The sequence below is a fragment of the Staurois parvus genome, unplaced genomic scaffold (genome assembly GCF_062004578.1).
Source record: "Staurois parvus isolate SC_StPar_1 unplaced genomic scaffold, SC_StPar_1.0 ptg000014l, whole genome shotgun sequence".
Lineage (NCBI taxonomy): Eukaryota > Metazoa > Chordata > Amphibia > Anura > Ranidae > Staurois > Staurois parvus.
Window position 1 is genome coordinate 8,496,536 of NW_028317810.1, and position 14,937 is coordinate 8,511,472.

Here is a 14,937-nt window from a genome sequence, read left to right on the forward strand (position 1 = left end):
GTTTTTTGGATTTTGGATAGAGCAAGGGAGTATTATAACTCTTATAAGATTTTATTTTGCCATCTGTGTCCCATTGCGGAGATTTCCATTCACTTCCTGTCCCACAGCCAAACAGGAAGTGAGAGAAAATAAGGGGAATTCCTTGGGGTCCCCAGGTCATCACAACTAGTGTTCCCCATTGGAAGATTTCCCCTCTAATACTTTTCTGAGGATTCAAGGCTCCATGGCGAATCACTTTTCAGAGGAAAATTGACAAGTGGCTGCCTGCCAGCTGGTTTACCCCTGCAAAGCCCCCAACACTGTGTCTCTACTGTGTGCATAACATACAGTTTCAGGGTGGTTGCATCATGGCCTCATTCTTGTGAATGGGTCATGTTTGGCGGTGGTACTGCCCATTGAGTGCGATGGAGGTAAAACATTTTTGGTGACACACGTGTGCAACCCAAGCATCTGCATGCTCTCATCTAGGCAGGTGGTTTGAGGGAGGCTATAAAACTGTAGCTCAACTTTAGCTGGATGTTTTTCCTGCCTCCTATGGGTTCCTGTTGGAACCTCTGACTGTGTGTTTTTTTCATCATATGCTCCATATGGACTGCCCTGGTTTGTGACATGTTTACTTTAACATAAAAAATGTACCTCCCTCCCCCCAAAAAAATATTGATTATGCTAGTGCTTTGTTAGGCCTGTTTACTTGGGAATAAAATGAGTTAAATAGTCATAATATTGAAATTCTCAGTTGAAGATGCAGTAGTCACATTTAATTAAAAAGTAACATATACACATCCCAATCTGTAAAGTGTGAACCAAGAGATTACATCTCCATCCTTAGAAAGACTAACAAGATATCCTAACTAGAGCTGACATTTTCTTTTTATATCTCACAATGGATGAGGAGAGAGCATGCTGAAGGGGATAAGGAATTCCAGCCAGAATCATACAATAATAACCTGAATCCTTGCTGACTTATATCAAGCTCTTGAGGAAATGCTGTCAAGTAAAAAACTGATTACTTTTCACATGTTTTATAGCCTAAAGTACAATTCCTTGTATTAAATACAAATAATCATGGTCTTTTGAACTATAATAAACTGTAGTTATTTTTCTTGACATGTCATAAATGGATAATAGACTGGTCAGATTACATTTTTTTTAAATGCAAAAGCTGTCTTACCCTCCTACTTGAATTTCTGCATCCCTCTTTTCCACTTGGCAATGACCATCTCCATTTAAGTCCTTCCGTGCCTTCTGTAACAGATTCACTACAGGTTCAATCTCTTTCAGGATGTCATTGCTTTCTGCACCTCCATTAAGGCAAGGACTTATGCTGATGTCATCTCCTTTGACTCCATCAAGCCCATTTAATTGAAGAAGCTGGTGGACTTCCTGCCAAGAAGAGCCAGCTGAGCTTGTGGCACTGTCCACCATGTTTTGCTGTTCTTTGCTACACAAGCTCTGACTGGACAGATCGCTTGACTTGGACTTGGGGCACAAAGGTCTAGTGACTCTAATGGTCTTAGCTGTTCCATCTCCAGTAAACGTGGTCTCCAGGTGGGTTGTGAAGCCCTCTGGACCTCTGAGGATGAGTATAACAAATGTCTCTGAGAGTATACTGCGCAGAATTTCCAGGGCAGTTTCATAGCTGGCATCTACAAGTGGTCTGTCATTCACTGCTAATATTATGTCACCTACCTGCACCAGCCCACTTTGCTCTGCTGCCCCACCTCGAATTAAATCAGAAATAATCACAGGGGGCTTGTTCCGTCTTTGCTTGACGAGGAACCCGAGGCCACCAACTTTTCGTTTGTAAAGGCGTACTGAGATAACATTCGGTTGCAGCTGTTTAACACTGAATTCATATTCCTCCATGACAATGCTCTTCACAGTCTGAGGGGAACTAGTGAATTTGTTATGATGATTAAGACAGCTTCCTCAGCTAAATATAATGGGGACAATCTGAGTATTTCTGAAACAAAGTTTGCAAAACAAGCAGATTCCTTGGATATTTTAAGAGTCTTGCTACAAATTTTTCAGACGTGGATAACTGGCACTGGATCTCAGATAAACTTAGCTTGACTTCACCTATTTCATGCTCGGTCCTATTTTCAGGAATCTCACTGTGCAAGCAGCCTATAATTCTGAGGTTTCCCAGGTAACAGTAAATCCAAACAAACCTCAAGTCTGTTGATATGTCAGGCAGACTCCTAATAACAGTTCATTTATAGATAGCTAGCATAGCATCCTAATTCTCAGGCATCTCTGAAGTGGCATGTCCAGTCTCCATCTGGATTTTTGGTAGCTGCAAAAAAACAAAAAAATTATTTATTAGAATCTGATACCAACATGCATTGTATAATATGACTTCTGAATTACAGGGCTTTAAAGATTGAAGTGACAATTCTGAATTAACATCTCATGTAATATGTTAAAACACAAAACTAGTAAGAAATAGCAGATTATAAAATAAATACTATAAACTAGATTAAAGTGTGAAGTATAAGTACATAAATCACTGCATTTTATATATAGAATAAAAGTTGGCTTAAAACTTAGGAGTTATATTGAAATTAATAAATTGTGCTCAATGAAAGGTTTAGCAGTACATTTACAAAAGATTTGATAGCCAGTTTGCCTGTATTAACCCAAATTCACTCATATTGGATTGGCAAAATTTGCTCTATTTAAAAAGCAAAATTAGTGAACATTCCCCCAATATTTGCCCAGTGAAAATTACATTTTCATAGATTTGTGAACATCTGTTGTACAATAAGGAAAGATATTAACTGTACCATTTAACCTATAAAAAAAGTGTTACGTTTACTTCCCTGCATATTTACCTGGCATTTTCAACAAAGATCCAGTGTTTTTAAGGTTAAAATGGTTGTAAACCCTTACCTATATCTAGTGAAGCGACTAGCCTAGGTGATACACAGAGAGGAGACAAATCCTCCTACATGTTGTATCTGTTTATCTGCAGCCCTCTCATCTCTATATCTATTTAAAGTTAAGAATTTACACAGTTTTTCTAAGATTCCTAATGGAGGGGGTGAATTTCTGATGTCATACCCCACATCTCATACCTGAATGGAGGGATGACACACCACACTCTACGCAGTCTCACAGGGAATCATGCACAGCTGAGGCTGTCATTCACAGGCTGTGTGCTGGAATTCTCCTACCCCAACCCCTTGATCTCTTGGAGTCGGTATAGCCTGTCAGAAATGCAGATAGAAGAGGAACCAGATTGGAGATAAAAATCACACTCACACTCAGTACTTTGCATTGAGCCAAGTACACATTATAGAAGCATATGCTCTGTTCATTTTCATGTTCAAAGTTTACAACCCCTTTAAGGTTGTAAAATAAACTGTAAAAAAAATGCATGTTGGACTGGTATTCCCATAGGTAGGGGGCAGGAAGCATGTAGCCCCTCTGCTATGTTGGTTCCATCCCACGTGCCTTTCAATATTGGGGGTTAATTGGAGAGAAGGGAGGTTACTCTCCCAAGGCATTGGAAACTGGTGCTCAGAAGGGGGTACTGGGAAGTAAGTAGCGCTCTTTCCTTGGAGAACTAGTTGTTTGGGTTCCTTTGGACCCCTAACCAGTACACCATGTGTGTGGCTATGAAAGTCAGATGTGAACTCCTTGATAACTTATAAAATAGTTTGTTAATTTAAATTTAACAAATATTTACTTTCCAATTTCCAGCAGCCAAACAAAAAACATTTTTAGGAGCGCTGTAAATTTATGTATAAAAATACTTTTTTTCTACCTTGAAATACACACAGGTGCATTAAGACCATGACAGAACACTTCAGAGACAGTTTTCCATAATAATAGGCTATTGCTTTCCTCCCCATCTCACTCACACTGAGAATCCTGCAGAAAGCATTTACGTAGATAATATACAAGTGGAACCTGCCGACAATTTTAGCATCACAGAATTCTATCAGACAGAGATATCTGGGAGTTTTGTCTCCAGCACCAAAGAATATTTTTGATATTAGCTCACAGTACACAAATTGTATAGCAGGGGCCTAATTTTTATTATAACATAGTTTCTGGTTTTCTATCACAGCAGTTCACTGGATGCAAGTATGCAAGTCAGTTTGTGTTGAATAATAACCACCAGTACGAATTATCCAAACGTATTAGGTTGGTGATTGGGAAAAACTCAGAACTTTCCATGGACTTTGTTCATTTTTTAACTATAAATGGAATAGGGAAGATTTAAAAAACACTGCCAGGTTATTTTTTTTTGCGGTCTGTGTACCAAAGGGCAAATTCCCCCTTACCTCCTGTCCCAGAGAGCCAACAGGAAGTTAAAGGAACATTTCTCCTTACATCCTGTTCTGCAGACAACTGTAATTTCCTCTTACTTACTTTCTTAAAGTGGTTCTTAGGCTTTTTTACCTTCATGCATTCTATGCATGAATGTAGAAAAGCTTCTCTCTGCAGCAGCCCCCCAATACTCACCTATGCCCTCTCTTGATCCAGCGATGTGCACTGGAGTCTTGGCTATCCTGGGGCTCCCTCACTTCATTGGCTGAGACAGAAGCGGGAGCCATTGGTTTCAACTGCTGTCAATCAAAGCCAGTGAGCCCATGAGAAGAGAGAGGGGGCAGGACTCAGCTGCGGCTCCTTGTGTGATGGGCACATGAAGAAGTGGGTGCCCCCATAGCAAGCTGCTTGCTGTGGGGGCATCAGACAGGTGGGAGGATCCAGTAGCTCCAGCGGTGGATCTGAGAAGAGGAGGAACCAGGCTGTTCTGTACACATTTGTTATTAAAAAAAAAAGCATTTAGAATCACTTTAAGCCTCATACACACGATGAGAATAACAGACAAATTATTATTATTATACAGGATTTATATAGTGCCAATAGTTTGCTCAGCGCTTTACATTACAATGGGAGACAGTACACGAGACAGTACAGTAACAATACGATTCAATACACGAGGGGTTCGAGGGCCCTGCCCCTTGGAGCTTACAATCTAGAATCGAGGGGATAGTGGCACAGGAGGAAATAACTGTAGGGGATGGAGTGGTAGGAAGAGTGGAGGAGTTCAGTAATTAGCTGAGGGCGGGGTAGGCTTCCATGAAGAGATAGGTTTTCAGGGTGCGCCTAAAGGTGAGGAGAGTAGGTGATAGTCTGATGGATTGGGGTAGGGAGTTCCAGAGGATGGGGGAAGCCCTGGAGAAGTCCTGGAGGTGGGCATGGGAGGAGGAGACCAGGGAACTAGAGAGAAGGAGGTCTTGTGAGGAGCGTAGAGTACGTTTTGGGTGGTATTTGGATACCAGATCGGTGATGTAGTTTGGGGCAGTATTATGAACAGCTTTGTACGTCAATGTTAGCATTTTGAATTTTATCCATTGGGCAATCGGAAGCCAGTGGAGGGATTGGCAGAGGGGCGTGGCGGGTACGAAGCGGTTTGTGAGGTGGATGAGTCTGGCCGCAGCATTCAAGATGGACTGAAGCGGGGATAGCCTGCGGTGAGGTAAGCCAATGAGGAGGGAGTTACAGTAGTCAAGTCGTGAAATAATAAGGGAGTGAATGAGCTGCTTAGTGGTTTCCTGGGTTAGGAACAGACGTATTTTGGAGATGTTGCGGAGGTAAAGTCTACATGAGTTAGTCAGTGATTGGACTTGGGGCTGGAAGGACAGATTGGAGTCTAGGATGACACCTAGAACTCTGGCTTGAGGGGAGGAACTGATGGGGGTGTTGTTGGTCTTGATGAAGAAGTCAAATGGTTGTCTGTTTGTTTTTTCCTTTGTATGCTTGTCTTATATCGAAAACCAATAGGTTCCTGATGTTACAGAAATTCTAAAAAGACCGCATACAACTTGGAAAGTGATGTAATTTATTTTATTGTATTGTAATGTTTTCTTTCGTTTCTGAGCATGCACAGTCTTGGTCACTCTATATCAGTGGTTCTCAACCTGTGGAACCTCAGGACCCACATTTGTCCTTGGTCAATAAGTCACGACCCAAAAATAATTTAATTTCCAAAACATTATAATTTAAATATACAGTAATTGAAAGATATTAAATTAATTAGAACTAATGGGAAAACTGGGAAAGCTTCTTGCTCTTGCTAAGTGTCTCAAAGTCTGGGGTGATAGTAGACAAAGCAACTCTGAGGTCTCGCTCAATGTTCATTCTGTTCCGGCTGCCTGCGATATAAATATTAAGGCCGACCGTAGTTGCTGTCCTGGACATCTTAACATTTATATTAGTGCAGCTGGCGGTTTTTATTAAACTATGTTGTTAGGGCACCAGACTCTATATTAGATAGTCTGCCCCTGGTCGTGAACCACTTTTGGGTTGTTGCCCACTGCTTGAGAAACATGGCTCTATATTATACTAATTACACGAAAATTGTTTATCCTGTTATTTTATGAGAACAATTTGCATGCTTGTCCCTTCTGATATTATCTCAAGAACATTTATGATCGGCTCTCAAAAACTGTGTATTAATTAGTGAAAGTGTCGATTAGTGACAATGGGCCGTGCAAATAGAGGGATGAATTATCTGAAACAAAAAAAAAACTGAACCTCTCTGGTTGACCAGATAATTACAGGAGTTGAATGATTCCTATAGGGTTACCCTCTTTACAAAAAAACACCGAAAAGGGTCCACTATGGGGAAACAAGGCTTATCTATAACTAAAAAAACTCTCTATATTAGGGTATGTGGACAATGAGGAAAGTCTCACAGTCTAATTCTCTGTTTCTGATTGGCTACATTATTATTGTTACAGTGATTGTAAAGTCTAATATTTTTTTTTAATCACAAACATATTATACTTACCTGCCCTGCGCAATGGAATTGCACAGAGAGGCCCCGATCCTCCTCTTCTGTGGTCCCCCACAGGTACTCCTGGCTCCTCCTCAGTGTGTCACCATAGGAAGCCACTTCCTATGGTAGCACACCTGCAGACTCAATCCTGAGCCTCGCTGCCTGAGTCCATAGACACATACAGCTTGGCTCGACCCCATGCTCCCTCGTCACAGGATTTGACTGACATCGGCAGGAGAAAATGGCTTCTACTGCCTTAGCAAAGCCTGTGATAGTGAGGAGAGCTAATACAGATAGTCACAGTGCTGGACTGAGTGAGAGTAAGTATAAAGGGGAGGGGGATGAAAAGTGCGGGTACACTGCACTGCACCCGTGTTGTGGCCAAACAGCAGTGCGACAATGTGAAAGGGGCCTTAGAAAAGAAGGTTTCTAATTGTTTGATGTAGACCTCATTTACAAACACAACTTTACCAGGTGAAACACACAAGGCTTTAGCTATATCTTATGCCTACTTACAATCAATGCAGATTTTTTTTATTGTAGTAAAGGCAAATCCATTTCATTGGGTGAAAGGACAAATATAACTTTTGAATGACCTGCTGAGGTCTTCATACTGATGAGGACATGCAGAGAATTAAAACTCAGTGAGAGATAACAGAATATAAATAGCAGATTGAATCAATAGCTACAGAGATAACATCTCAATTATAAGGGCATCTAACTGGAGAAGACATGCCAAGATACCTGAATTTAAGAAAGGAATATCATTGCTAACTTTTCTGTGCTTTGGACAACACTACAAAACAACTTGATGAAGCAGCAAAAAGGAAGGAAATATCCTTGTACTTTATGGCCATGTAGCCATATTAGGTGAATGATGTCATAAGCATCCCTGCACCTTGTGTACGTGCAGTGGTGGAATGATTTTCTTACCTACAGTCAGGGGGGCTGTAAAGACAGGAAGCTGAGCAGCAGTTTTTCTGCCCCCTGGCTGGCTACCAGAAATATAACATTACAGCTTTACAGGTCTGTACACATGACAGTTTTACCTTGGGCTGTACACATGACAATTGGTTGGCAGAGTTTGACAGGTAGCACTCTTATCAAACTCACCAATTAAGATCAATGGGGCTACACCGCAATTGACAGCCAAACCCTTGCCTTGTAGTTGCAGTGTGGTCCCACAAAGTAAAATTGCTCTTACACAACAGATAAAAAAGTAACAGAAAACCTGGTGTCATGGGGTGGCAGTAGTGACTTCTGAATGCTTGCCAGCTACTGCTATACTGCTCTAATTTCTGCCTGTCTAAAAGAGCCATTAAAGAATATGTAAAGTCAAAAATTTTTTTAATTTTTGGTTAGCATATGGAATAACTTTGTCCCCTGTCATTCTTTTTTGTTCACCATCTGTATACCACTGGGAAGATATCATTTCACTTCTACACACAACAGGAATTCTGGCCAGCTCAGTGGATTTCTTTAAAAAAGGCATGGATTCTTTCTTGGATACACAGAATATAACTGGTTACTAACATTTATAGGTATATATATCATATAAGTTGATCCAGGGAATATCCGATTGCCTCTCGGGGGATCAGGAAGGATTTTGTTCCCTGCAGGAGCAAATTGGCTCATGCTTTGCTGAGTTATTTTGCCTTCCTCTGGATCATCTGTGGGTATAGGAATATAACTTTTTTTTTTTTTTTAATGGTTGAACTGGATGGACTTTTGTCTTTTTTCAGCCAGACTAACTATGTAACTATGTAGGAATTGAAATGTATTCTCTCAAATGTGAGAGACATTGGTTTGCTCTGGTGTTAACTCAGAATTTCTGTTCTGATGACAATTTAGGATTTCTGTTCAGATGACAACTAAATATTTTTGATTTTCCTTCACATTCTGTACTGGTGACAGTGGTCACCATGATAAATAGAATGATTCTCCCCAGTGGGTAAAAGAGAAAACAGGGACTCTACCATCAGCGAGGAAACAAAGCTAGGGGGCAAGAAAAGTTGAGAAGGATGAAAAACGTATTTACAGAGCAAAGTGAGATATGGAGTGAAGGAGTGGTTGAGACTGAGGCCTTAAAGTGTTACTAAACCCACAACAGTAAAATCACTCTGTATATGCAGTAAAGCATGCTTCTTATAGACAATGTGGAACCTAAGGGGTTAATCCTCCACATTGTGTAATAAGGATGTTTGATCCTGTCTTCTCTGATCCTCCACTTCTTTTACTGTCCCCAATCTATCTGTTACTAGAACAGAGTCTTTGGGGCAAGCTGCACATGCTCAGTTTTATGTGTATTGCTAGAGAGTTTTTTTGTTTTTTGGAAAGTGCATGTGATCAGCACAGGGCCAATCAGCACTGTCCAGACAGAGGGTCAGGGGTTATGCAACCTCATAGGACAACCATGGGAGAATGAAAACTCCTCCTACAAGATTAACCAGTGTTCTGCTAGACACTGATAGAGGTCGCAAGACTGCTGTAACTGCTGATGAGAAAAGGTATTTAGCAGTTTATATTTACTAAAATAATTATATTTCCATGTTCTGTGTGCTGTGGGAGACCAGATATAGTGAATGCAGGGTCCTGGGTTTAGTAACACGTTAAAGTCCAACTCCAGAATGGGCAGACTCCTCCTCCCCTGTTATTAAGAGCTGACAAGCCTCCAATTGTTTGTTGGTTTTTTACTAGGTACCTTTTTCCTGCAGGTCCTCTATGATGCAGAGAACAGTGCCACATGACATGTTGTCTGCATATACAGTTAGATCCATATATGTTTGGACACAGACACAATTTTAGTTTTTTCAAGTAATGACCAAAATGTATTAACGCTATAGTTATATAATGGATATGGGCTGAAAGTGCACACTCTCAGGTTTAATTTGAGGGTATGTATATCCAAATTGGAGGAAGGGTTTAGGAATGACAGCTCTTAAGAATAGCCATCCCCTCTTATTCAAGGGACCAAAAGTAATTGGACGATTGAATCAAAAGCTGTTTCATGGCCAGGTGTGGGCCAAATAAGCAGGTAAAGGTCTGGAATCGATTCTAAGTGTGGTATTTGCATTTAGAATCTATTGCTGTGAACCTACATCATGAGTTCAAAGGAGCTGTCCATGCAAGTGAAACAGGCCATTGTAGAGAGACAGCCGCAACATTAGGAGTGGCCAAATCAACAGTTTGGCTCATTCTGAGGAAAGAAGAACGCACTGTTGAGCTCACCAACATAAAAAAGGCATGGCCATCCATGGGAGACAACAGTGGTAGATGATCACAGGATCCTCTCTATGGTAAAGACAAACCCATTCACAACATCCAGATAAGTGAAGGACACTCTCCAGGAGGTGGGCATATCATTGTCAAAGTCTACAATCAAGAGAAGACTTCAGGAGAGCAAATACAGAGGGTTCACCACAAGGTGCAAACCATTCATAAGCCTGAAGAATAGAAAAGCCAGATTAGACTTTGCTAAAAAACATATAAAAAAGCCAGACCAGTCCTGGAAAAGCATTGCTTGGATGGATGAAACTAAGATTAATCTGCACCAGAATGATTGGAAGAAAAAAGTGTGAAGGCTTGGAACAGCTCATGATCCAAAGCACACAATGTCATCTGTAAAACATGGTGGAGGCAGTGTGATGGCATGGGCATGCATGGCTTCCAGTGGCACTGGGTCATTGGTGTTTATTGATGGGAAAGAAGACAGAAGCAGCCGGATGAATTCTGCAGTGTTTAGAGATATACTGTCAGCCCAGATGCAGCAAAGTTGATTGGACGGCGCTTCACAGTACAGATGGACAATGATCCAAAACACACTTCAAAAGCAACCCAGGAGCTTTTGAAGGAAAAGAAGTGGAATATTCTGCAATTCTGCAGAGTCAATCACCTGATTTCAACCCAACTGAGCATGCATTTCACTTGCTGATAGCAAAACTAAAGGCAGAAAGACCCAAAACAGTGAACAACTGAATACAGCTGCAGTTAGAGCCTGGCAAAGCATCAGAAAGGAGAAAACCCAGTCTTTGGTAATGCTCATGGGTTCCAGACTTCAAGCAGTCATTGCCAGTAAAGGATTCTCAACAAAATATTAAAAATGAAAATTTTATTTATGATTATATTCAACTGTCCAATTACTTTTGGGCCCTTGAATAAGGGGTGGGGGGGGGGGCTATTCTTAAGAGCTGTAATTCCCTCAAATTAAACCTGAGAGTGTTCACTTTTAACCCATATCCATTATATAACTATAGCTTGAATATGTTTTGGTAAATACCCCCCCCCCGAAAAACTAAAATTGTGCCTGTGTCCAATTATACATGGACCTAACTGTATCTCCTGCCCAGGGGTGTAAAAAGGTGTTGAGTTGAATGACACTGTACATCATTCAACACAGAAGAGGAGCAGCAGCTGGGACTGGAGGAGGACAAGAAATGCATCACTGGAGTGTAGAGAGAGTAAGTACTGCTTTGGGACTTTTTTTTTCAGGTGGGCTGCAAGAGTTACATAGAGTTCACTGAAAAGACAAAAATAGTATTAAAAACCTGCATCCTCAGAACTCCAAACCTGCAGCTGATCCAGAGGAAGACAATAAAAGTCCATAATAGCATCACATAATGTTAATAGGTAAATAATTCCATTTGTATCCCCTTGTGCATGTACTATTTCTCTGATCAACACTAAAACTATACGAGGGTTGATTTACTAAAGGCAAATAGTCTGTTCATTTTGCATGACAAATTGTACTGTGCAAGGAAATTTCCCCCAGAGCCTAGCAAATACAGGGAAATTTCACTTTACAAAGAATACCCAATCACGTGCAAGGAAAATGGAAATAAAATCATTTGCTCATGATTGGATGACGGAATTCAACAGGGCTTCACCTCATTAACCAAGCTCTGGGGAAAATACGTTTGCACAGTGCAACTTCCCTGGCAAAGTAATTACTCAATTTGTCTTTAGTAAATAAACCCTATTGTGCCTGATATATTTTGGTGTTTATTGTTAAGTTACAAATTTCAATAACGTTCAACTTGAATGAACACATGGGCTGCCATTGTTGGTGCCTTTCTAAAAACACCACTGTAGATTAAAAAAATGACAGCAGTGGAGTACTGGTGGAAACAGACGGCATCCATTTTTGGATCTGTATCAATTAAGGTTTTTGTTTCTTTTTTTGGTGGGCTGGACAACTTGTGGGTATATATGATGTGAGTGCATTTATTATGAGGCTGCAGTGGAGCTCCAGAAAACCATATACCAAATTTAGGCCTGAGTAAATAAAGAGAACTGAACAGGATGAAGCTAATCAAATTGAAAAGGAATGGGAACACTGTAGTGTAAAGTTATTCTCTTATTATGCCAATTTCCCTTTCCTTTATGTGACACTACACGTTTCTTCCACTTCTATGATCAAAGAATTTTAGAGATGGGGAACTGAGTAGTTTCACAGTTAATTACTGTAAACGGAAGAACCAATATTCCTTTATCTGATAAAACTATGTGCCCAACTAAAATCTAACTTTCTATTCCAATGACAGTGCCAAAAAATAACATATTAGGGGTTTCTGTCTCCATTAACTTAAATCTTATTTATTGTTATATTATTATCTTCTACTTTTGAACATAGCTTGCCCTGACTTAAGAAACTTTGGGGTCAATTCCCTAGATATATACCCCATACATTTTTGGGTTCAAATAACTAATGTGATATTTATCTCAAAAGTAGTCAATTCACTAAAAAGCATGTGCTATTTACCAAATGTGTTAAATACTTATGTTTTGGAATATTTATCACTTAAATTCAGTGTTATTTTTGGCGTTGTTTTTTGCATATGTTTTACATACTGCACACTGCACCAGAGAAAGATAGCTCTGTAAGCAAATGCATACAGAAATACTGTGAAACCGTGAAAACAATTTGGCATGCTTTCATTTACAGAACGATCACCCTCTGTTGGAATGTTACGACTTTTGGTGTGAGTTTGATCCAACTTTACATTCTTTGGACCAAAGTTGCATCAAAAGTTGCACCAATGTAGTGCAGACACCTTTTTAAAATAGCTGTGACTTTAAGTTGCACCGATTTGAACATGTGCTATTGAAAAGAATGGGCTGCAATTTGTCATGCGGCTTTGATGTCCAAAGTCACATGACAAGTTGCACAAGTGTGAATGGAGCCTTAGTTTACTGGCCAGTGCAGAGTTACCCTCATTGTTATTTTGTACATTGCTGAAATACCAACTGCTTACTGGCAGGTGCTAATGAACAAATGTGTGTGCTCTTTAGTGAATTCACTTTAATGATTTATCTAATTTTTTTGTGGTGTTTACCTCACATTTTGAACAAATGTGTGGTATTTACCTCACATTGGATATTTTACATTGATTAATTGACTCTTTTTTTTACCTCATGCAATATTTCTAAAAAATAAATCATGTGTTTTTAATATTGCATGCTGAATACATTAGTGAATTAACTGCTGTGACTGAAGCCAATTCTCATAGAATCAGTAGTCTGAAAATGAATATGAATATCATCAACTATATTCTATATGTATTAGGAAAACCCATAACCTTGTAAAAAGACATATATATATATATATATATATATATATATATATATATATACACAGTATATCATACAGCTGCATTGATAATGAGGCATTTGCAGACTGAGAAAATTGTAGTAAAAAATGGTGGTTTGATTAGTGGCAGTAGAGTATCATACTCTGTGTGCTGTATCATCTCATAGGGAAATAGTCTGCTATGACTTATTATCAGCCCTTAAACAATTATCCTATGTTAAATACAGTCATGGCCGAAATTGTTGGCACCCTTGATATTTTTCCTGAAAATCAAGTATTTCACACAAAAAAGGTATTGCATTAACACATGTTTTGCTATACACATGTTTATTCCCTTTGTATGTATTGGAACAAATATAAAACAGAGGCAGAAAAGCAAATATGACATAATGTCACACAAAACCCCAAAAATGGGCTGGACAAAAGTATTGGCACCCTTAACTTAATATTTGGTTGCACACCCTTTGGAAAACATAACTGAAATCAGTCGCTTCCTATAACCATCAATAAGCTTCTGACACCTCTCACCCGGAATTTTGGACCACTCTTCCTTTGCAAACAGCTCCAGGTCTCTCTTATTGGAAGGACACCTTTTCCCAACAGCAATTTTAAGATCTCTCCACAGGTGTTCAATGGGATTTAGATCTGGGCTCATTGCTGGCCACTTCAGAACTCTCCAGCGCTTCTTTGCCATCCATTTCTGAGTGCTTTTTGACGTATGTTTGGGGTCATTGTCCTGCTGGAAGACCCAGGATCTTGGACGCAAACCCAGCTTTCTGACACTGGGCCCTACAGTGCGACCCAAAATCCTTTGGTAATCCTCAGATTTCATGATGCCTTGCACACAGTCAAGGCACCCAGTGCCAGAGGCAGCAAAACAACCCCAAAACATCATTGAACCTCCACCATATTTTACCGTAGGTACTGTGTTTTGTTCTTTGTAGGCCTCATTCCGTTTTCGGTAAACAGTAGAATGATGTGCTTTACCGAAAAGCTCTATCTTGGTCTCATCTGTCCACAAGACGTTTTCCCAGAAGGCTTTTGGCTTACTCAAGTACATTTTGGCAAACTGTAGTCTTGCTTTTTTATGTCTCTGTGTCAGCAGTGGGGTCCTCCTGGGTCTCCTGCCATAGCGTTTCATTTCATTTAAATGTCGACGGATAGTTCGCGCTGACACTGATGCTCCCTGAGCCTGCAGGACAGCTTGAATGTCTTTGGAACATGTTTGGGGCTGCTTATCCACCATCCGGACTATTCTGCGTTGCAATCTTTCATCAATTTTCCTCATCCGTCCACGACCAGGGAGATTAGCTACAGTGCCATGGGTTGCAAACTTCTTGATAATGTTGCGCACTGTGGACAAAGGCAAATCTAGTTCTCTGGAGATGGACTTGTAACCTTGAGATTGTTGATATTTTGCCACAATTTTGGTTCTCAGGTCCTCAGACAGTTCTCGTCTCCTCTTTCTGTTGTCCATGCTTAGTGTGGCACAGACAGACACACAATGCAAAGGTTAAGTGAACGTCTCTCCTTTTTATCTGCTTTCAGGTGTGAT

At 40.1% G+C, this 14,937-nt stretch overlaps 1 protein-coding gene across 5 annotated transcripts in view; it reads right to left on the reverse strand.

The window, feature by feature from the left end:
- Window positions 1–14,937, reverse strand: part of NOS1 (nitric oxide synthase 1) — a 182,831-nt gene that overhangs the window by 129,784 nt on the left and 38,110 nt on the right. For all 5 annotated transcript variants that reach the window (XM_089677183.1, XM_089677186.1, XM_089677170.1 and 2 more), the window contains exon 2: window positions 1,172–2,296. In XM_089677183.1, coding sequence (XP_089533309.1) covers window positions 1,172–1,866 — 695 coding nt within the window. In that variant the 5' untranslated portion in view covers window positions 1,867–2,296. The remainder of the gene's footprint in view (window positions 1–1,171; window positions 2,297–14,937) is intronic.